The sequence below is a fragment of the Ascaphus truei genome, chromosome 5, assembly GCF_040206685.1.
Source record: "Ascaphus truei isolate aAscTru1 chromosome 5, aAscTru1.hap1, whole genome shotgun sequence".
NCBI lineage: Eukaryota > Metazoa > Chordata > Amphibia > Anura > Ascaphidae > Ascaphus > Ascaphus truei.
Window position 1 is genome coordinate 227271346 of NC_134487.1, and position 25322 is coordinate 227296667.

The following is a 25322-nucleotide window of genomic DNA, read 5'->3' on the forward strand; positions in this document are numbered from 1 at the left end:
CGCTATAACAGATCTCATCACAAGTTTATACAAATATATTAAAATACAATTTAAACTTTAATACAATATATAATAATAAAAATAATATCTTTACTCATAACTAAAAAGTATATAATTAATAACAAAACACATCTAACTCAATAAAATTTATAAAATAATCCCCACATATTTCTTTTATTAGAAAAACGCCGATTGATGTGTCTCCAAAGGAAAAAGAGAAAGAAAAACACTATAAGTATTAATTGAAACAGTTTACCCAATCCAACAAATTCTTTTACTCTTTAGTATATATTTCATAAACAAGTATCTGTGTATAGAAACTTATACTCATATGAATAATATACATCAATCATAAAAAAGCATTTAATTCGAAATCCACATTTAGTCCCAGTGGAACAAGTGTTTTGAGGGTGAAAATCCAGAAACTCTCTCTCTTTTTCAGAGAGACGATTCTGTTCCCACCTCTCCAGTGTGGTAACACCTGTTCTAATACAGTAAACTTAAGACCTGATGTGTCTCCGTTATGCTTTTGAATAAAATGATTAGACAGAAAATGTGTTGTGATACCTCTTCTTACATTTCCAATATGCTCAAGTATACGTGTTTGTACTTTTCTTGACGTTTGACCCACATATTGTAGCCCACATGGGCAAGAAATAAGGTATACTACATGATCTGTTTTACATGTTAAAAGTTGTTTTATACCAAACCACTTTCCTGTCACATTTGAGGTAAAACTAAATTTATCTTCTGTCCTGTATTTACAGGCCGTACATGTAGTGCAACCGTAAAAGCCTTTATTTTGTGTTAGCCACCTATTTGCAGTTGGATTTAATTTTTGCAATGCACTAGGGGCCAATTTATCTTTTAGGGCTTTAGCTCTTTTAAAGATAACAGCTGGTTTATCTGGGACAATCTCTCCCAATATAGAATCATTTTTGACAATGTGCCAATACTTATGAATGATCTTTGAAATTTTCTCGGATTGGTTATTGTAGTTCGTGATAAATGAGAACTCAAAGTTGTTTTTTGAACTCAACTGTTTTTTACTTTTTTCACACAACAAATCTTTTCTGTCTAAATTTTCCGCTTTTGTTAATGCATTTTTTATATCCTTATCTTTATAGTTTTTCTCTTTAAACCTATTCTGTAGGAAGGCTGATTGGCTGTGGAAACTGCTATCATCAGAGCAGTTTCTCCTAATGCGTCTTATTTGCCCATATGGAACGTTTTGCAGCCATTTAGGGTGATGGCAACTATCCATAGATATATAATTATTGATATCAACACCCTTAAAAAAAGTCTTGGTTTTAATAAGACCGTCTTCAATGAAAATTTCTAAGTCTAGGAAGTTCACTTTTTCCTGACTATATTCACATGTAAAATGTAAATTTAACAAATTGTCATTCAGATAATGGGTGAACTGAATAAGTCCCTGTTCGTCACCCTTCCACACAAAGATGATGTCATCTATGTATCTACGCCATAGGCACAAATTTTCACCCAGCTCCGCAATAGACCATATATGGTCTTCCTCCCATGCTCCCATCAGAAGATTTGCGTAGCTGGGTGCAAATTTCGTGCCCATGGCGGTACCACATTTTTGTAGATAATATGTACCCTCGAACAAGAAATAGTTGTGCTCTAAGATGAATTTGATACCATCAAGAATAAAATTAGCCTGTTCATTTGGCATCTCAGAATCTTTGGCTAATGCTCTGTCAACTGCCTCGTGTCCGTCTCTGTGGTTTATGCTGGTGTATAGTGACGTGACATCGCACGTCACTAAATACCATCCCTTTTCCCAGACTTGATTGTCTAAGATACGCAAGATGTCAGTGGTATCTTTAAGGTAAGAGGGAAGTTCTTTCACATATTTTTGTAAATAGACGTCTATGTAGGCGGATAGATGTGACGTTAAGGAATCTATGCCTGCAATAATGGGCCTTCCTGGGGGGTTAATGATACTTTTATGTAATTTAGGAAGGTAATAAAATATAGGTCTAACGGGGTTATCTCTATATAAAAAATTATATTCTTCATTGTTTATTACTTCTTCCATTTTACCTTTATCTAGCAGAATTTTGAGATCTTTTAGAAAATCTGCCGTTGGGTCTTTTTTTAAAGGTAAATAGGTGTGGCTATCTCCCAGGATCCTATTGGACTCAGCAATATAATCCTTTCTGTCCAAGATAGCTATACCACCCCCTTTATCAGCTTGTTTTATCACTACAGAGGTGTCTTCCTGTAAAGTTTTTAAAGCTGTTTTCTCAGAATTTGTTAAATTATTTTCAAACATTTTTTCTGACTCTACCAATTTTTCAAAATCTTTTTGTATCAGATTTGAAAATACCTCTAAGTTATTACCCTTTGCGAATTTAGGATAAAACATAGAAGGTAATTTCAGACCAGAATGGACTAAAGTTGGTATTCCTGTAGACGTGGTATTTGAGCAATTCTCATTTGAATCTTTTTTTAGATTATCAGATGTTCTCTGCTCCACTTCTTTGGTTCTAAAAAACCTTTTGATGGTAAGTTTTCTAAGGAACCTTTGTGCGTCTACAAAAAGGCCAAAATTGCTGGGACCTACAGTTGGAGCATATTTGAGTCCCTTTGCCATTAGTGATTTTTCTGGTTCAGTAAGTACTTTTGAACTTAGGTTGAAGATGTTGTTCCCTATCTCTTGCTTTTTTTGAGATGTTTCTTTTTTTCTTCTTCTTCCCCGTTTTCTTCTACTCTTGTTCTTTTCCTTTCTGATGAGGGATCCCTCCTTGTCAGTGGAGCATATTTGTTTGCTCTCTGAAAAGAAGTGGACCCCCCCTCCCCTAAAAAATCCTTCTGTGTTTCATTTTTAGGGCCATTTTTGGTAAATAATCTTTCTTTTTGGACTTCCCTTAGTTCTTTTCTATTGTTAGTCACTATTTCTATTTCAGAGTCAAAGTCTATACTTATAGTCCTTTTGGGAGTTTTTTTAACATTAATCTTTATGTTTGACTTATTTGGAGTATTATTTGATTTAGTAGGAGTTCTACTTTGTTTATTTCTCCAATTCCCCTGTTTTGGACTCTGTCTGTATTTCGTTTGAGCCTCTTTTATATTTTTAAAAGGTTTTTTCCTTTCCCTTGATTTATCCCTCTTGGAAGATAATTTTTTATTCTGGGGTATTTCATGGGTTCTTGTGGGGAATTTAGCTTCGATTATTAAAATCTCCTTGGCACTATCCTTCTCATCAAGATCAGATTTTCTCGGAGGTCCATCTTTGTAATCTTCTTCATCTCTAAGAAATTTTTTAACTTTCTTAGTGATGGTCTCCTTTCTGATCTTGTCTAATTTGTTCTGCAGATTGGTATCTTTTTCTCTGAACAAACTTGTTTGGCTCAGATTCCCAATCCTTGATTCAATTTCATTGATTTCAATATCAATCTGCAGAACATGATTTTTCTGCTGTTCAATAATGAGATTGATTAAATCTCTTGAACATCCTTCCAGCAGATTGTACCATTTATCAACAAACGCCTCATCCTCCAAATCCATGGATGGGTGTTTCTTGATTCTTAAGCCTCTTGGGACTCTACCACTTATTATGTATTGTTCCAAAAAAGTGTAATCCCAAAATTTCTTAATATCTTTAACAAAAAGTTTTTCTAATTTTTCAAATTCAGATTCTAAGGTGTGTGACTCTTCAACTATTGAATCAGAGTCTAAATTAAGTTTTAGAATGTTACTAAAATCCACAACCCTTGTGTGCCTTCTAGAGAAAATATTAGAAACATTGTTATCAATTTCTATATCTTCTATTTCCAGTGGTGCTGCCATACTAGTGATTGAAACAAACAGAAATTACATACGAAAGACACTAGATGGCGCTCAAACACTATATCTATGTGCAAATAACAGTGAGAACATAAAAAAAGGATAAATATATGTAAACTTCACCGTGCAATAAAATAAAAGTAAAAACACTCAAACCCTTGTAGGACTGTTTCAGGGTCCACACTCAGAGTACAATGGAACGAAATCAGGGGAGCGTCAGTACCTGGAAAAAATATATACAAACTACCATAGTGTATACTGCTAATAAACAAAACATATAATACGGTAGGGCTCCAAGGAGCAACAGGGAGCTGGATTAGGTATATAGTCCAAAACAGCATATAATTAGGGAGAACGATATCCCAGAAGAGAGACACAGAGTCAAGGATAAAAAGCCATATAAAATTTATCCGGAAATGGTAAAAGTCAAGGCTTACAAGATACCGGAGTATAACAGGCGTGGGTAACAGGTTAGAGATGGAACGCCGAGTCGCGACCTCGTGGACCTCCTGCACGTCTGTCTCCTCTGCCGGTATCAGTCCTGTGCTGCAGGCTAGATGCCGATACGTCACTTCCGGGTTTCACGGAACAGTTGGCGCCACCGGAACATCAGCTGGAGACTGTCTCCCTCAGGATATCTCGTTGAGGGTTACGCTCTACGCGTTTCGCCGTATAGGGTGGACGGCTTCGTCAGGAGTGACGTAGACCCTTAGGGGGATACTATTTATACCCTTCCCAATGAAAATGACCTTTCTCCCTATAGGTCACAATGTATGATGGTCTAATTGATTGGGTAATATGTTTACTCTCACCGCTATAACAGATCTCATCACAAGTTTATACAAATATATTAAAATACAATTTAAACTTTAATACAATATATAATAATAAAAATAATATCTTTACTCATAACTAAAAAGTATATAATTAATAACAAAACACATCTAACTCAATAAAATTTATAAAATAATCCCCACATATTTCTTTGTGGGGATTATTTTATAAATTTATTGAGTTAGATGTGTTTTGTTATTAATTATATACTTTTTAGTTATGAGTAAAGATATTATTTTTATTATTATATATTGTATTAAAGTTTAAATTGTATTTTAATATATTTGTATAAACTTGTGATGAGATCTGTTATAGCGGTGAGAGTAAACATATTACCCAATCAATTAGACCATCATACATTGTGACCTATAGGGAGAAAGGTCATTTTCATTGGGAAGGGTATAAATAGTATCCCCCTAAGGGTCTACGTCACTCCTGACGAAGCCGTCCACCCTATACGGCGAAACGCGTAGAGCGTAACCCTCAACGAGATATCCTGAGGGAGACAGTCTCCAGCTGATGTTCCGGTGGCGCCAACTGTTCCGTGAAACCCGGAAGTGACGTATCGGCATCTAGCCTGCAGCACAGGACTGATACCGGCAGAGGAGACAGACGTGCAGGAGGTCCACGAGGTCGCGACTCGGCGTTCCATCTCTAACCTGTTACCCACGCCTGTTATACTCCGGTATCTTGTAAGCCTTGACTTTTACCATTTCCGGATAAATTTTATATGGCTTTTTATCCTTGACTCTGTGTCTCTCTTCTGGGATATCGTTCTCCCTAATTATATGCTGTTTTGGACTATATACCTAATCCAGCTCCCTGTTGCTCCTTGGAGCCCTACCGTATTATATGTTTTGTTTATTAGCAGTATACACTATGGTAGTTTGTATATATTTTTTCCAGGTACTGACGCTCCCCTGATTTCGTTCCATTGTACTCTGAGTGTGGACCCTGAAACAGTCCTACAAGGGTTTGAGTGTTTTTACTTTTATTTTATTGCACGGTGAAGTTTACATATATTTATCCTTTTTTTATGTTCTCACTGTTATTTGCACATAGATATAGTGTTTGAGCGCCATCTAGTGTCTTTCGTATGTAATTTCTGTTTGTTTCAATCACTAGTATGGCAGCACCACTGGAAATAGAAGATATAGAAATTGATAACAATGTTTCTAATATTTTCTCTAGAAGGCACACAAGGGTTGTGGATTTTAGTAACATTCTAAAACTTAATTTAGACTCTGATTCAATAGTTGAAGAGTCACACACCTTAGAATCTGAATTTGAAAAATTAGAAAAACTTTTTGTTAAAGATATTAAGAAATTTTGGGATTACACTTTTTTGGAACAATACATAATAAGTGGTAGAGTCCCAAGAGGCTTAAGAATCAAGAAACACCCATCCATGGATTTGGAGGATGAGGCGTTTGTTGATAAATGGTACAATCTGCTGGAAGGATGTTCAAGAGATTTAATCAATCTCATTATTGAACAGCAGAAAAATCATGTTCTGCAGATTGATATTGAAATCAATGAAATTGAATCAAGGATTGGGAATCTGAGCCAAACAAGTTTGTTCAGAGAAAAAGATACCAATCTGCAGAACAAATTAGACAAGATCAGAAAGGAGACCATCACTAAGAAAGTTAAAAAATTTCTTAGAGATGAAGAAGATTACAAAGATGGACCTCCGAGAAAATCTGATCTTGATGAGAAGGATAGTGCCAAGGAGATTTTAATAATCGAAGCTAAATTCCCCACAAGAACCCATGAAATACCCCAGAATAAAAAATTATCTTCCAAGAGGGATAAATCAAGGGAAAGGAAAAAACCTTTTAAAAATATAAAAGAGGCTCAAACGAAATACAGACAGAGTCCAAAACAGGGGAATTGGAGAAATAAACAAAGTAGAACTCCTACTAAATCAAATAATACTCCAAATAAGTCAAACATAAAGATTAATGTTAAAAAAACTCCCAAAAGGACTATAAGTATAGACTTTGACTCTGAAATAGAAATAGTGACTAACAATAGAAAAGAACTAAGGGAAGTCCAAAAAGAAAGATTATTTACCAAAAATGGCCCTAAAAATGAAACACAGAAGGATTTTTTAGGGGAGGGGGGGTCCACTTCTTTTCAGAGAGCAAACAAATATGCTCCACTGACAAGGAGGGATCCCTCATCAGAAAGGAAAAGAACAAGAGTAGAAGAAAACGGGGAAGAAGAAGAAAAAAAGAAACATCTCAAAAAAAGCAAGAGATAGGGAACAACATCTTCAACCTAAGTTCAAAAGTACTTACTGAACCAGAAAAATCACTAATGGCAAAGGGACTCAAATATGCTCCAACTGTAGGTCCCAGCAATTTTGGCCTTTTTGTAGACGCACAAAGGTTCCTTAGAAAACTTACCATCAAAAGGTTTTTTAGAACCAAAGAAGTGGAGCAGAGAACATCTGATAATCTAAAAAAAGATTCAAATGAGAATTGCTCAAATACCACGTCTACAGGAATACCAACTTTAGTCCATTCTGGTCTGAAATTACCTTCTATGTTTTATCCTAAATTCGCAAAGGGTAATAACTTAGAGGTATTTTCAAATCTGATACAAAAAGATTTTGAAAAATTGGTAGAGTCAGAAAAAATGTTTGAAAATAATTTAACAAATTCTGAGAAAACAGCTTTAAAAACTTTACAGGAAGACACCTCTGTAGTGATAAAACAAGCTGATAAAGGGGGTGGTATAGCTATCTTGGACAGAAAGGATTATATTGCTGAGTCCAATAGGATCCTGGGAGATAGCCACACCTATTTACCTTTAAAAAAAGACCCAACGGCAGATTTTCTAAAAGATCTCAAAATTCTGCTAGATAAAGGTAAAATGGAAGAAGTAATAAACAATGAAGAATATAATTTTTTATATAGAGATAACCCCGTTAGACCTATATTTTATTACCTTCCTAAATTACATAAAAGTATCATTAACCCCCCAGGAAGGCCCATTATTGCAGGCATAGATTCCTTAACGTCACATCTATCCGCCTACATAGACGTCTATTTACAAAAATATGTGAAAGAACTTCCCTCTTACCTTAAAGATACCACTGACATCTTGCGTATCTTAGACAATCAAGTCTGGGAAAAGGGATGGTATTTAGTGACGTGCGATGTCACGTCACTATACACCAGCATAAACCACAGAGACGGACACGAGGCAGTTGACAGAGCATTAGCCAAAGATTCTGAGATGCCAAATGAACAGGCTAATTTTATTCTTGATGGTATCAAATTCATCTTAGAGCACAACTATTTCTTGTTCGAGGGTACATATTATCTACAAAAATGTGGTACCGCCATGGGCACGAAATTTGCACCCAGCTACGCAAATCTTCTGATGGGAGCATGGGAGGAAGACCATATATGGTCTATTGCGGAGCTGGGTGAAAATTTGTGCCTATGGCGTAGATACATAGATGACATCATCTTTGTGTGGAAGGGTGACGAACAGGGACTTATTCAGTTCACCCATTATCTGAATGACAATTTGTTAAATTTACATTTTACATGTGAATATAGTCAGGAAAAAGTGAACTTCCTAGACTTAGAAATTTTCATTGAAGACGGTCTTATTAAAACCAAGACTTTTTTTAAGGGTGTTGATATCAATAATTATATATCTATGGATAGTTGCCATCACCCTAAATGGCTGCAAAACGTTCCATATGGGCAAATAAGACGCATTAGGAGAAACTGCTCTGATGATAGCAGTTTCCACAGCCAATCAGCCTTCCTACAGAATAGGTTTAAAGAGAAAAACTATAAAGATAAGGATATAAAAAATGCATTAACAAAAGCGGAAAATTTAGACAGAAAAGATTTGTTGTGTGAAAAAAGTAAAAAACAGTTGAGTTCAAAAAACAACTTTGAGTTCTCATTTATCACGAACTACAATAACCAATCCGAGAAAATTTCAAAGATCATTCATAAGTATTGGCACATTGTCAAAAATGATTCTATATTGGGAGAGATTGTCCCAGATAAACCAGCTGTTATCTTTAAAAGAGCTAAAGCCCTAAAAGATAAATTGGCCCCTAGTGCATTGCAAAAATTAAATCCAACTGCAAATAGGTGGCTAACACAAAATAAAGGCTTTTACGGTTGCACTACATGTACGGCCTGTAAATACAGGACAGAAGATAAATTTAGTTTTACCTCAAATGTGACAGGAAAGTGGTTTGGTATAAAACAACTTTTAACATGTAAAACAGATCATGTAGTATACCTTATTTCTTGCCCATGTGGGCTACAATATGTGGGTCAAACGTCAAGAAAAGTACAAACACGTATACTTGAGCATATTGGAAATGTAAGAAGAGGTATCACAACACATTTTCTGTCTAATCATTTTATTCAAAAGCATAACGGAGACACATCAGGTCTTAAGTTTACTGTATTAGAACAGGTGTTACCACACTGGAGAGGTGGGAACAGAATCGTCTCTCTGAAAAAGAGAGAGAGTTTCTGGATTTTCACCCTCAAAACACTTGTTCCACTGGGACTAAATGTGGATTTCGAATTAAATGCTTTTTTATGATTGATGTATATTATTCATATGAGTATAAGTTTCTATACACAGATACTTGTTTATGAAATATATACTAAAGAGTAAAAGAATTTGTTGGATTGGGTAAACTGTTTCAATTAATACTTATAGTGTTTTTCTTTCTCTTTTTCCTTTGGAGACACATCAATCGGCGTTTTTCTAATAAAAGAAATATGTGGGGATTATTTTATAAATTTTATTGAGTTAGATGTGTTTTGTTATTAATTATATACTTTTTAGTTATGAGTAAAGATATTATTTTTATTATTATATATTGTATTAAAGTTTAAATTGTATTTTAATATATTTGTATAAACTTGTGATGAGATCTGTTATAGCGGTGAGAGTAAACATATTACCCAATCAATTAGACCATCATACATTGTGACCTATAGGGAGAAAGGTCATTTTCATTGGGAAGGGTATAAATAGTATCCCCCTAAGGGTCTACGTCACTCCTGACGAAGCCGTCCACCCTATACGGCGAAACGCGTAGAGCGTAACCCTCAACGAGATATCCTGAGGGAGACAGTCTCCAGCTGATGTTCCGGTGGCGCCAACTGTTCCGTGAAACCCGGAAGTGACGTATCGGCATCTAGCCTGCAGCACAGGACTGATACCGGCAGAGGAGACAGACGTGCAGGAGGTCCACGAGGTCGCGACTCGGCGTTCCATCTCTAACCTGTTACCCACGCCTGTTATACTCCGGTATCTTGTAAGCCTTGACTTTTACCATTTCCGGATAAATTTTATATGGCTTTTTATCCTTGACTCTGTGTCTCTCTTCTGGGATATCGTTCTCCCTAATTATATGCTGTTTTGGACTATATACCTAATCCAGCTCCCTGTTGCTCCTTGGAGCCCTACCGTATTATATGTTTTGTTTATTAGCAGTATACACTATGGTAGTTTGTATATATTTTTTCCAGGTACTGACGCTCCCCTGATTTCGTTCCATTGCCAATTATTGGAGTCAGGAAGGAATTTATTTTTCCCCTTATGAGATATCATTTGATGATATGACACATGGGTTTTTTGTTTGCCTTCCTCTGGATCAATAAGTAAGTATAGATATAGGATAAAGTATCTGTTGTCTAAATTTAGCATAGGTTGAACTTAATGGACATATGTCTTTTTTCAACCTCATCTACTATGTATCTATGTAACTATATCTTTAAGCACCCCCAAAAACCTGTTTCCCTTTGTTGTAATGCTAATCTCATTGCCCAAGTCTGTCTGGATAATTAAAATCCCCCATTATGCAAACATGACCCAGTTTTGATGCCTTCTCCATTTGCAAAAGTATTTTAGCTTCCTCAATCTCACAGATATTTGGTGGTTTATAGCATATTCCCACAAACATTTTCTTTATACTTTAACCTCCACTGCTAATTTCTGTCCACATAGTCTCTACATTTTCATCATACCCTTCATAGACATCATCCATAATAATAGGTCTTAGATCCGGTTTAACATATAAACATACTCCACCTCCCCTTCTATTTGTTCGATCCTTCCAAAAAAGGGAATAACCCTCCAAATTAACTGTCTTCATTACCGTTCATAGCAATATTCCCAAAACGAGCGATTTGCTGCCAGCGATAAGATCGAGCCTCTGAAAAGGCCTAACCCGGTGACACATTTCTGCTGCAGAGAGAGCTGCTCTGAGAGAGCCGCCTCTGCCAGGGAAAATCTCGCCAGAAAATTATGTTTTTTAATATACATTTCTTTCATAGTTTAGATGTGCAGGGGGTCTCCAGAGCTGAACCACGTTGGTTTGAGGTCCGGGGACCCCCTGCTTCCCGAGATACAGGCCTCTTTATGGAGTGCCGGTATCTCTCATGCTTTGAAATGTCCCGGTCACATGACGCGGGACATTTAAAAGCAGAGGGATACTGGCACCCCATAAAGAGGCCTATATCTTGGGAAGCAGGGGGTCCCCGGACCTCAAACCAACGCGGTTCAGCTCCTGAGACCCCCTGCACATCTACACTATGAAAGAAACGTATATTAAAAAATATTTTATATACATCAATACACATCCCCCACATGCCCCCCCCCCCATAATCTATAACCATGATTTATTTTTTAACATACAGGATTCATTCCCCAGACCTATGGTTGTCCCCGGTAGTCCAGACGGGTGTCCGCAGGCCCCACAGTGCACCAGAGGGGGGTGCCCACAGGGTCTGGGGTCTATGGGTCATTCCCGCCAGGTGCCATGGGCATCCAGGTGATCCCAGCAGGTCATCGTGGGCCACAATGGGGTCCACGTGTGGGCCTGCATTTGTCTGGGGGTCATTGGGTAAACACCACAGGTGTCTGAGTCCCTCGAATGGTTCCCATGAAGTTCTGGGGGCCCTCGGGTGGTCCCTACGGGTCTGCGGGCCCCCACAGCTGTGGGGGCCCCATGTTCTTCCCCGCCGTGTCCCCCGTGGGTCCGCAGGTGTCCTCTGTCCTCCTTTGCCAGAAACAATATATACATAATAAAGACATTCTAATGGCCCCTTAGTGGTTAATAACCGCTATAGTAATTAAGAGGTTAACCCACCCTGCCCCGCTACCCACCCCAGACTGACTATACCCACCCTGTACCCATTGAGTAGTTTTGTGGTACATTATACCCATATAATAATAATAATAATAATAATAATAATAATAATAATAATAATAATAATAATAATAATAATAATAATAATAATATGGGCATGATAAGCATCTATAGCACTCAATGGCACCCTAATCACAATACATTAATGCACCAAACACACAATAATAAAACATAACAAAACTCCAAAAAAAACACACTTCACTAAATAAAAACAGTAGCCAGCTAATCCAATGAATACAAGCAATAACAAGATCAATGAATTAATTAAACCATTAACCAATCAAAACAATTAATTCCTAAAACAACTCAGAATTATTTCAAACAGTAACCAATCAAACCAATTAATTACTGAACCAACTCGAAATTAATAGTAATATTAAACAATGAAACCAATTAATTAATACAACATTAATGAATGAATTGAAACATTAAACTACAAATAAATAAATAAAAAAATATCTGAAATATCCATTAAACGCATTAGCTAACATAATACATCATTAATTAAAAACGAAAAACAATCGCAAACATTTGATTTCAATCAAGCAGAAAAATACCAAACAGTGACATCACATAATAAACTATAATGTAAAAAAAAGTAGCAATACAAAGCCAGAAATGCCCCCCAAATATTGTCATAATAATGTATTGATCTGTACCCTAAAGTGGTACAGATTAATATATTATCAGTCAATGTGCCCCCCAAAAAATCAAAAAACACATCCAATGAAAAATCCTGTAAAAAAAATACATTTACAAACATTCAGTATATTACTTACCATTAGAAGCGGTGGCCCTCCGACTCCCAGGGAAACAGGAAGCTCACGTACCTTGAAGGCCTCAAACAGCACCCGATGCCATCCGCCATGAAGATCCAGATCAGGTACCCAAATCTTATTTTTTCTTTCTTTAATCAACATCTTCTGTCTTCATCTGTCACCATTTCTTGATCTTCTTTATCTTCTTTCTTCATCTGTCAATCCAAAAAGCCCCATGGTAGATCCTAACCGATGTTTTCTCGTCGTCTTCTTGGGCTCAAATGAGGCGTTACGGCATTAAATAGGGCTTGTGACATCACATTTACCAAAATTTTGTGGCGTATTGAATTGGGGATAAGATCGCCATTTTAGGGGCGCGATAGGCGAATCGCGGCTACTAGAATCGCGCGTTTATGATCATTCTCAAAATTGTTGAGATGTGACTTATCGCCGCTCAGTCGGCGATTTGATTTTGGTCATAAGATTTTTCTGCAATACAGGCCGTTATTGCCCACTTATTGAGGCTTACTGAATATGAGTAGCCATTTTGGCCGATAAGTGGTCGATAAGTGACTTATCGACGCTTAGTGAATGAGGCCCTAAGTGTTATCACCCCATAACAATTTTTGCTCCATTATTAGGACCTGACTATATATAGCCCATGGGCAAGTCAGCAACAATAGAAGAGGTGCACCTCTCGGAGGAGGATGTATCACTGCTGATCTCCTCTTCTCCCTCTACCACTTGCCCTCTTGATCCCATTCCCTCCCATCTCCTAAAACCTCTTGCTCCTTCTATAATCCCTATGCTCACACAGATCTTTAACTCTTCCATCTACTCTGGTACCTTTCCTTCATCCTTCAAGCATGCAACCGTTATACCATTACTCAAAAACAGCGAGCTTGACCCTACCTGTCCTTCTAACTATCGACCTGTCTCACTCCTGCCTTTTGCCTCCAAACTCCTTGAACGTCTTGTATTCTCTCGATTGCTACACTTTCTCAACACCTATTCTGTACTAGACCCTCTACAATCTGGCTTCCGCACTGCTCACTCTACTGAAACAGCCCTCACTAAAATAACTGACGACCTCCACGCTGCCAAAGACAGAGGTCATTACACTCTGCTCATATTACTCGACCTCTCTGCAGCATTCGACACCGTGGACCACCCTCTTCTCCTTCACATTCTCCATACTCTTGGTATTCGGAACAAAGCTTTATCCTGGATCTCCTCTTACCTCTCCCATCGTACCTTCAGTGTCTCTTTTGCTAACACCTCCTCCTCCTCTATTGATCTCTCTGTGGGGGTACCCCAGGGCTCTGTCCTAGGACCCCTTCTCTTTTCTCTCTACACACTCTCTCTAGGTGACCTAATCACATCTTTTGGGTTTAAATATCACCTCTATGCTGACGACACACAAATTTACCTTTCAACCCCTGACCTTACACCTGCTATACAGACCAAAGTTTCTGAATGCCTCTCTGGAATATCATCCTGGATGGCCATCCGCCGACTGAAACTTAACATGGCAAAAACAGAGCTCCTTATACACTGGCGACACACTTTATTCGAGCTCGGCTAGTCCCACGAATTCGGGTATACCCGGGTGTATTGAGGAATGTGACTGTTTTCTGCCCGAGTGCATTGGGTTATTTTCCAGGCAGGGATTGAAGCATTTTATTCCCGCTGGCTGCAATACTGCACAGTATATATATATATACTGCATTACAATTCATGAATTTATGCCATCTGGTAGACACGCGAAGCATTGCAGCCTATTAAATCCTAATCATTATCATTTAACAGATCAGCCGCCCGTCAGCCAGGCATGAACCCAGGCTGGGAAGGCAAACGCAACGGGGCTTGTCAGAGGTGAGGAGCGGCGCATTCCAGGTATCTGCCAGGTACATACTGGGTATTTGCTCGAATAAAGTGTGTCGGTGCAGTACTACCTCCCAAACCTGGCCCTACTACATCCTTTCACATTGCTATTGGAAATACGATCATTCACCCAGTAGCCCAAGCACGCTGCCTAGGGGTCACACTTGATTCCTCTCTCTCATTCTCCTCTCATATTCAAAACGTTTCTAAAACTTTTGTCGCTTTTTCCTCCGCAATATCACAAAGATACGCCCTTTCCTCTGTTACTCAACTGCTAAAACTCTGACTCAGGCCCTCATTCTCTCACGTCTCGATTACTGCAACCTCCTGCTGTCCGGCCTTCCTACCTCTCACCTGTCTCCCCTACAATCTATCCTAAACACTGCTGCCAGAATCACTCTACTCTTTCCTAAATCTGTCTCAGCGTCTCCCCTGCTGGAATCCCTCTCCTGGCTTCTGATTAAATCGCGTATCTCACACTCAATTCTACTGCTCACTTTTAAAGCTTTACATTCTTCTGCCCCTCATTACATCTCAGCCCTAATTTCTCGCTATGCACCATCACGACTCTTGCGTTCTTCTCAAGGATGTCTTCTTTCTACCCCCTTTGTATCTAAAGCTCTCTCCCGCCTTAAACCTTTCTCACTTTCTGCCCCACACCTCTGGAATGCCCTTCCCCTCAATACCCGACTAGCCCCCTCGCTATCCACCTTTAAGACCCACCTTAAGACACATCTGCTTAAAGAAGCATATGAGTAGCACTGGATAATCATGGACACATGACACAAAGCTTGGCCCCCTGCAGACGCACTTACTAGTATTCCCTCCTTCTGTCTCTGTACGTTCTCCCTACCTACCAATTAGATTGTAAGCTCCTCGGAGCAGGGACTCCTTCCTTAAAGTTACTTTTACAGTATGTCTGAAGCACTTATTCCCATGATCTGTTATTTATATTTGTTATTTATATGACATGTATTACTACTGTGAAGCGCTATGTACTTTTTATGGCGCTATACAAATAAAGACATACATACATACATATATATATATTCTAAACCTATTTGACTATCAGGGTGATTATGTGGGAGATTTCTACATCTCCAATCCTGATATATATTAAAGGAATAGTTATTTTTCTTTATGGTCATTGTACCGGAGGTAGTTGCGTATTTATAAACAACAAATACCTCAATGATTTATAAAATCCTAACATTCACCATTGAATTTTAAGGATTAAGTTTAGCGTCGTTGTTTAAACCATGTATATATTTTAATGATTCAACTAATAAAGTTATTTTTTAAATATGTCATAAACACATCCACTCGGGGGACAGAGTGACCAAACTGGGTTTACTTTTTCTGTATATAGTGTTTGTACTTACCTTGACCCAGAGGAGTATCATCCCCCACCCTACTTTGAGCTGAGCGAGGGTACCCCCCCTTTTTTTGTTCGTATGATCATATCATTGACAGGTAGAGGTAATGGAGGGCTTATCCTTTATTTAAAAGCAGACAAATCTACCCCTACCATCACAATCACCTTTCCTTTTTACAAAAGGAAACATAATTATTAAAGATACACAGCAAACATGATGACTTTTCAAATAAATATCAAATTGCAGATTATTTCAGTTGGTGTCTTATTGCAATGAGTGCATTTCTATCTTGTGCAGATGTAGCAACCATCATTGTACCTGCTGGCACGTGCCAGCAGATAAAATGGCATGTTAGCTCATCACCCCCACAAACAAGGAGCAATCTGTAACTGCTATTGAATCTAGTTTGGACTGATCACAATAATAATAAATATGGTAATGGAGAGCTTGACAAAGCTCTTTTCTGAGTTCAACTCTCATTGGGGATTGGGGCTTTAGCAGGAACTCTGTCATGTAATTTTGAATGATGACATGAGGGGAGACTTAATAGAGAGTAAGAGAGAGAGCGAGCTGTACAATGCTACTTCTCTTTACTATGAAAGTTACTTTACTGGCACTGATCTACATTTTGTAAGACTACTATAAATAAGAAAGAGTTTGTGACGACCGAGAGGATTTGGCCCGGCATTAAAGGGGTTACACCCCAATTGGCCACCCTCTAACCTCACCAGGGAGACAAGGGGTTAACTGGGCTGAGGTCCAGAAATGTGATTTAACCCTTGTTAAAACATGAAAATGTATATTCCCCTGTGTAAATGTATTGTGTTATCCTAGTGTTTGCACCCACACATACACTAGGGTTGCTGGGGGAGGGAAAAGGTTAATGTTAACACAGTGATTCTAGCCCTTTGTTTAAATTACCCTCAAAGATGCCTGCCTACTAAATGCAAATGGTCAGGAAAGCTACCAAATGGTTAGGAAACAGCCCTGATCAAAGGCCCAGCCACTCTACCTGTTTGCAGGAAGCTAGAGTGGGGGGTGAGCATTATAACTCACACTTACAAACCATAGTATCCTGCCATGTGGTAGACTGGCCAAACGCCTCTGATTTAGGAGTGGGGCTACAGAATGAGTGACCTTATTAAATATAAGAATATTATGAGATGTCCTTGGCTGAACGTGCTAAGATTTACATAGGTGTATTCGTGGGACTTACCCGCAACTAACGGATACAGACACCTGAGGTTTAACAGATACTAAGAGGCAGATATTAAAATCTCTCTTAATTTTAGTATTACGCGGTAATATTTAGTCTCATTGGGAGCATCATGTGTGACGGAATGTATTAATATGTCTCGCGTGCCAGTAAGTATTACTAAACTAAAGTTATGAAGTTATTTACAGTGTATATGGGATTTTGAATCTGTTGTGAAAACAGCAAACTCCCTCTGTTATGGTAATAGGAGAGCAGAACATCTTGCTAGAATTGACATAGCCTGGTGATCAAAGGCTAAATTTCCTAATTGTTTATGTTGGAGGCAGGAACCAAGAAACTGAATGTTTTTTTAAATGTGATATTTCACACTAAACAAGGGAAGTCCAAAAGCTGCTTCAGGAAGCTTCAAAGACTTTTGCTAGCCTTTTCGGCATGTAGGGTTAAGAGATGAGTTTGACATGGTATTTAAGTCAGAGTCACTCCTTACTCAAATGTCTTTCATGCCTGTGTCTTCATGCATGAGTCTTCATTCATGGGCTGCATGTATGTCTGTGATGTCAACTGAAATATGGAAGAAATGGCCCATCCTGTATCCTGATGGCTTTCTTGTCATAATCTTTAAGTAAGTGTCTATATTTTGCCTGTTATTTGTATATTTTGTGTGTTCACCTTTATCAAGGAATACATTATATTTTATCATATCTAAGTCTCGTCCCAGTTCAACCCAGTTATATATATATATATTATTTGGTGTATTATTAATAGCCTGTCGCAAAGCTCCCGTCACAGGCTTATTAATAAAACTGATGGCAAGTGGCGGGATTGAACCTGTATTACTAGTGTTCTGCGGGATACTGTAATATAGTGGGAACTTGATGGTAATTGCAAGTCCCTGGGACTAAAGATATTGAACACACAGTGTACAACATATAACACAAGATATGGCACCTCCTCACTGTTCCCCTACTTGTGAGAAGCATTGCCTCCAGAACCAAAGTGCCGGCCATCCGTCTGACTGGAACCGGGCACTGAGACCGGAGGAGTGCATCAAGTCGGCGTGGGGACCAGCAGCCAGCAAGGCTGAGAGAGAGACAGCTATCGGTGAGCATGAAACCCGGCAGGCTGAGCAAAGATCCAAAGCTCCAGCTGCTGTAACCATCAAACCGCCCGGAGAGCAGGGAATGGACCCAGCTCCGGGACGGCAGAGACTTGTGGAGGGAGCGGGTGGTCTCGGAGGCCATTGAAGTCTTGCACCAGGAGAGGTAACGGCCGTTGCGGCGGCCCGTTCATTTTCCCTGAAAGAGCTAGCACTGGTGTGTGCGTTGGGCAAGATGTGGTTCCAGGCGAAGTGGACCCAGTTCCTGGCGTCGGTACCACACCAACCCGCTTATCCCCTCCCAGAGCCCGGCGCTCAAGCAACTCCGCTCTGGACTCCGTTGCCCCTTGCTGGGGTTAGTCCACCGGTGGCGGAGAAGCTCCGGCAGGCGCTGCGGCACTGCCACCAAACGGGCCACAATAATGCCCAGCGCCCTGACCGTGCGCGGTCAGGCGAAGAAGCCCCTCAGGGCCAGCGCTCACGAGCTGCGGAAAAGATGACCAAGTTAGCGGCATCCTCTGATGGCTCCCACCCAGCCGGGGCGACAACCCTCCTTGGGACGTCTCCTGGAGAACCTGGACGGGCTGCATCAGCAACAGCGGCGGAGAGTGGCGGCCATCCACCTGATCCCGACGGAGAACCGGCGGCGGCGGCGGAGAAGAAGCCGCCACTCCGGCATCCTGCCGGCGGCAATTTTATTTGGGGGAGGGTTGGGGTGTGCGGGAGGTGGGTGTTTCACATTGTTTGTCGGAGTCGCGATTCCCAGCGATGACCAGAGCCCCACAATCCACGCCGGCGACCCTGCATCAAAGCCGGGTACTGCTGCGGCAGCTACCCGGGGCTCGCCCATGGCGGCGGCGGCAGAAGAGCCGCGATTCCGGCAAAGTGCCGGAGCCCTTTCTGAGTGGGGGGAGGGACAGGGATTGCGGGAGGGGGTTATGTTACCAAGTTTGCATGGAGCTGTGTTTCTCCACAAATACCTGGGACCCCGGTCCTGCATCGTTTCCCCTGTGCCAACCCCAGGCGCTGCTTCAGCAGCAACCCGTTGCTTCCCGGCCCAGATGATACCGGCGGCGCCCACTCCAGTCCCCCTGCAGTCGGGACCAATGAAAGCGGCGGTCTCTGCGGGGACCAGCGAGGTAAGCCAGACCAAGTCGCAGACTGACCCTGACTTATTTTTCCCTATGACTGTACCCTGTTGTTTCACTATACGGGTGACTGGGGGGTGGCAGGAGATAGGGGTACCAGGGGAGGGGAAAGAAGGGCATCTTGTAGGGCAGCTAGACTTCCCCATTACCCTGGCTGAGCAGCAAGGGGACTCTCGGTTAAGAGCCCCATTGTTGCAGCCTTGCTACGGGCTGGAGGTATCAGGGGTTGTGGCAAAGTTAGACCACCCCCAGATTACCTGCCAACCAGGAGCTAAGGTGGGTGCATCTGCACCAGCAACCTTGAGCTCATCCCCGGTAGTGGGGAGACAGTGTCAGGGAGATGGCCTCACTCAGGTGTCGCTAGGATCCAGGCTAGGATTATCTAGGGAGAAGCGGAAGAGGGGAGGCTGCAGGTAGGTAGCCAGCATCAGATCTCAGTGGGAGAAGAAGGACTAGTGGTAGCCAGGGAGGGACAGCAGCAGGTATGGCAGCTAGAATTTCTCATTACCCTGGCAGAGCCTCAGGGGGTGTCTCAGATCAGCAACCCCCTGTTGCAGCCTGGCTATGGGCTGGGGGTATCCGGGGCAGTGGCAGGCTTGTGCCACCCCAGGGATACCTGCCAGCCAAGAGCTAAGGTGGTTGCATCTGGAGAGGTGCCCCTGAGCTCATCTCTGTTAAGGGGGAGACAAGGTCAGGGAGGTAGGTGCACTCAGGTAGTTCCAGGGTCTGGGTTAGGATTGCCCAGGGGGGAGAGGAGGGCTGCAGGGAGGTAAGCAGCAAGAGTCATCAGCAGGGGCTGAGGTACTGGGCCTAGGGGAGGCTAGGCAGGGAGACACCATGGAGCAGGGGGAGATAGGAGGTCAGTGGGGTGTCAGGCAGCTGACAGAAGCTAGGGATGGGTTAGGTAGGCAGAAGGTCCCTTGTTCTGACTGGCCAGGAGTGACCCCCCCTGACAGATTGCCCAGGGTTCCCAAATGAGGGTCTGTGGGTAGATAGGCAGCCAGGGAGGAGAGTCAGGAGTATAGCAGAGCAGCTACAGGTGGGCACAGAGCCAGGGCAGGTAGGGTCCCTACAGGATAGTGACATAGCTCTTTCCCAGACTTGGTTGACAGTAAAGTGACGGTCTGTGCTGGATAGCTGGTCTCCTGCAGGTGCAGAAACATGCCAGTCTCTGGGCAGTGTGCAGCCTGGTCTGCAAAGGGGCCCCTTCACCATGGACTTGGTTCACCAGGCACTGGGTGGGGGGCAGAGGTAGGCAAATGAGAATGCCCAGCGGCCACGGTGGAGCCCTGCTCCGCAGGATCTAGATTTCACTATCCACTGTGGCCAGGACAATGTACTGGACAATGCCAGAGGACAATTTTGCCAGGCCAACCCCTCAGGACTTATTGAGTGCTTCAAGGGTGCCAGTGGTATCCCAGTGCCAGTGGGAGGCAGCTGGGGCACCAGGCACCCCTTGAGCAGGGGAGGTGTGACGATCGAGAGGATTTGGCCCGGGATTAAAGGGGTTACACCCCAATTGGCCACCCTCTAACCTCACCAGGGAGACAAGGGGTTAACTGGGCTGAGGTCCAGAAATGTGATTTAACCCTTGTTATAACATGAAAATGTATATTCCCCCGTGTAAATGTATTGTGTTATCCTAGTGTTTGCACCCACACATACACTAGGGTTGCTGCGGGAGGGAAAGGGTTAATGTTAAAACAGTGATTCTAGCCCTTTGTTTAAATTACCCTCAAAGATGCCTGCCTACTAAATGCAAATGGTCAGGAGAGCTACCAAATTGTTAGGAAACAGCCCTGATCAAAGGCCCAGCCACTCTACCTGTTTGCAGGAAGCTAGAGTGGGGGGTGAGCGTTATAACTCACACTTACAAACCATAGTATCCTGCCATGTGGTAGACTGGCCAAACGCCTCTGATTTAGGAGTGGGGCTACAGAATGAGTGACCTTATTAAATATAAGAATATTATGAGATGTCCTTGGCTGAACGTGCTAAGATTTACATAGGTGTATTCGTGGGACTTACCCGCAACTAACGGATACAGACACCTGAGGTTTAACAGATACTAAGAGGCAGATATTAAAATCTCTCTTAATTTTAGTATTACGCGGTAATATTTAGTCTCATTGGGAGCATCATGTGTGACGGAATGTATTAATATGTCTCGCGTGCCAGTAAGTATTACTAAACTAAAGTTATGAAGTTATTTACAGTGTATATGGGATTTTGAATCTGTTGTGAAAACAGCAAACTCCCTCTGTTATGGTAATAGGAGAGCAGAACATCTTGCTAGAATTGACATAGCCTGGTGATCAAAGGCTAAATTTCCTAATTGTTTATGTTGGAGGCAGGAACCAAGAAACTGAATGTTTTTTTAAATGTGATACTTCACACTAAACCAGGGGAATCCAAAAGCTGCTTCAGGAAGCTTCAAAGACTTTTGCTAGCCTTTTCGGCATGTAGGGTTAAGAGATGAGTTTGACATGGTATTTAAGTCAGAGTCACCCCTTACTCATATGTCTTTCATGCCTGTGTCTTCATTCATGGGCTACATGTATTGCTGTGATGTCAACTGAAATATGGAAGAAATGGCCCATCCTGTATCCTGATGGCTTTCTGGTCATAATCTTTAAGTAAGTGTCAATATTTTGCCTGTTATTTGTATATTTTGTGTGTTCACCTTTATCAAGGAATAAATTATATTTTATCATATCTAAGTCTCGTCCCAGTTCAACCCAGTTATATATATATATATTTTTTGTGTGTTATTAATAGCCTGTCGCACAGCTCCCGTCACAGAGTTATGTAGCTAATCGTTACAATCGCCATTACCATACTTATTATTGTTGGCACCAGTCCTATCCAAGGGTAATCATTTGGATGTTTTTTATGCTATGGATTTGGAGGATTTTAATGATTTCTGTAAAGAAGGTGTCCATATTAAGTGCAATCTTATGGGGTTGTAAAAGCACCGACCTTAGACCGCGCAGGCTGATCCGGATTGCACAGTTCGTAGTCGTACGTAGCAGGGTCAGGACTGGAGAAGGCAGCATCGTCAGTGGACAAGCCAGGGTCAGGACTGGAGACATCAGGGTAAACGTTGTTCAAGCAGGAGTTCGGCAACAGGTAGTCAGGAGTTCCCCGCTTCAGCTTAGGAGCGCGGGAGTGGACTCTGCACGTGCGGCGACCATGGTGTTACGCCGGTGCTGCCCGCAGACCAGACCCGTTCCTTTCACTGAGGTGAGGAACGTATAGAAGCACGCACCCGCAGCAAAGGGAGCGTGTCCGGAGTGTGGTGATTTGGCGTTGCCAGGCCAGGTGTTATTTAGCTAGCAATACTTGCCGGTACCGGTGTAGAAATGCCGTTGTCGTTGCCATTAGCCAAGGTCTGGGATTGGAGAAATCCGGAAGGTCGTTTGTCCAAGCAGGGGTCGAGAGCCAGAGAGAGACGTCCGCCAAGCCAAGTCGTAACCTGAGAGAATAAGAGAGAAAACGCCAGAGTAGTAATCCAAGTGAAAACTATGTCGAGCAATGAATGATAGGAAGGACTGGCATTATAAAGTGTGGCTGACCAATCAGAAGTGAAGGCAGACCTGGAGGACTGCGTGGAGCCATCCTGGATAGGTTCCCTTGATTGGCAGACAGGTGAGGACACTTGTCTTGACAGGAGATCTTATTCCTGTGTTGGGGGCGGGTCTTCACTGCCAGAGCAGTGAATAAATTAACTTCGCCCGGCGCGCGCTGTTCAGGCGCGCGCCCGGGCAACATGGCGGCCGTGTGAGGTACTGCTGGGAGCCGGGGACGCCGAGGACGACGGGGAACCCCAGAACCGCCGGAGGTGAGTGGCGCTGGCGAGGGACGCGCGCCACTGCAGCAGGGGTGGATATAGGAGCAGAGGAACCAGGGCGCGGACGCCGCGATCCCTGATTCCTCACAGTACCCCCCCCCCCCCTCAGGATCGGCCTCAGGACGATCCTTCCATGGTTTTGATGGAAACTTCTCTCGGAAGCGTTTGAGGTGTCCTGGAGCATGAATATCTTTCAGGGGTACCCATGACCTCTCTTCGGGTCCAAAACCTCTCCAGTGTACCAAAAAGTGGACTTTACCCCTTGAAAGACGGGAATCCAGTAAAGCTTGAATCTCGTATTCTTCGTTACCCTGTACCATCACCGGATCTGGTTTAGAAGTGTGGTGAAAGAGGTTACTGGAGATGAATAGTTTGAGAAGCGAAGTGTGAAAGACATTCGGAATTCTCATGCTTTGAGGAAGTTGGAGTCGGAAGGAAACCGGATTTACCTGCTCCAAGATGGAAAAGGGACCCAGAAACCTAGGAGCCAATTTGATGGAAGGAGTTTTGAGATGGATGTTCTTGGATGATAGCCAAACCTTGTCTCCGATCTTGTAGTTAGGTGCCGGACGACGGTGACGATCAGCCTGGTTTTTGGAAGACAATTACGCTTTTTGTAGTGCGGATTGGATTCTGGACCAAGAGTCCTGTAAGAGGGCAATGTGCTCGTCTACGGCTGGTATTCCAGAGGAATTTTTAGAAATACAGAGGCGGCACATTTTATTTGAGTGCGGCTAGTTCTTGAGTTAGTTGAGTGCGGCTAGTCCCGCAAGCCGGGAGATGTCCCGTCTTGCTAGCCGCACCCCCTCGGCGTGTCGCGCGTCACCTGCACGCGTGTCCAGGGCTCCCCGAGGAAGCCCTGGTGTCCCGCGATGTGGGGGACGGCGGTGGGGGGTTCCGGGGGACCCGGCGGACCCGGAGAAGGGAGGGGGAAATCCCCGATCGGAGGGCGCTCCTCCGAGGCTTCGGCACGTCCGGCACACCCGCGGCCGAGACCGGGAAAATGCTCAAATAAACTCGGCCGCGACAGTAGGTAGACGAGCCGGATGGAATCCATAGTTGATGAAGAAGGGGGTCTCGCGGGTAGACTCATTCCTGGAAGAATTAAAGGCGAACTCAGCCCAGATAAGTAATTCTGCCCAGTCATCCTGAGAATTCGAGACGAAGCACCTTAAGTATTTCTCGAGGGATTGATTAACTCTCTCGGTCTGTCCGTTAGATTGAGGGTGATAACCAGAAGAGAAGGAAGATGAGATACCCAGTCTCTTGGTGAAATTTCTCCAGAACTTGGAGACGAACTGTGAACCCCGATCAGACACGATGGATATGGTAATCCCATGGATCCGAAAAATCTCTTTGGAGAAAATATCAGCTAGGGCGGATGAGGAGGGATAAACTTTGAGAGGAATAAAGTGTGCCATCTTGGAAAACCGATCCACTACCACAAGAATGGTATTCATGCCATTCGACTTTGGCAGCTCCACAATAAAATCCATCGATATGTGGGACCAGGGACGCTCCGGAATAGGTAAAGGTAAGAGGAGACCCTGCGGTTTCTGACGAGGAGTCTTGTTCCGTGCACATACCGGACAAGACCGAGTAAATTCAAAAATGGTCTTTACCATATTGGGCCACCAGAAAGTGCGACGGATGAGGTCCAACGTCTTCTTGAATCCAGGATGTCCTGCCGAACGGGCGGCATGTCCCCAATCCAGTATTTCAGGGATGAATTTGGGTTCCACGTACAAGGAGTCTTTAGGAACAACCAGACCGATCGGGAGATTCTCTTGAGATTTGATGATCCTCTCCAGATTCTTGAATGCTACAACTGCTAAGATTCTTTGTTTAGGAAGGATGGACTCGGTGGTCTTTTCTGATCTCTCTTCTGAAGAGTATTGCCGGGAGAGAGCATCCGCTTTGACGTTCTTAGTGCCAGGAGTATATGAGAGCACAAAATTAAATCTAGAAAAAAAAAGCAACCAGCGAGCTTGGCGGGGACCTAAACGACGGGCATTCTCAATATACAATAAGTTTTTATGGTCCGTGAGAATAGTGAATGGCTCTTTAGACCCCTCCAGAAGATGTCTCCATTCTTGAAGAGCCAACTTGACGGCCAAAAGTTCCCTATTGCCCA

The 25322-nt window shown here is 42.4% G+C and overlaps 1 protein-coding gene across 5 annotated transcripts in view; it reads left to right on the plus strand.

Annotated features, from left to right (window-relative positions):
* LOC142495769 (A disintegrin and metalloproteinase with thrombospondin motifs 2-like) overlaps positions 1-25322 on the plus strand; it is a 1094144-nt gene that overhangs the window by 747126 nt on the left and 321696 nt on the right. Inside the window, exon 18 of one of the 5 annotated variants that reach the window (XM_075601709.1) lies at positions 12646-12743. The exons of the other annotated variants lie outside the window; for them this stretch is intronic. Within the exon in view, the coding sequence (XP_075457824.1) occupies positions 12646-12695 (50 nt within the window). The 3' untranslated portion in view covers positions 12696-12743. Of the gene's footprint in view, positions 1-12645; positions 12744-25322 lie in introns of those variants that run through there. 5 annotated transcript variants of the gene reach the window in all.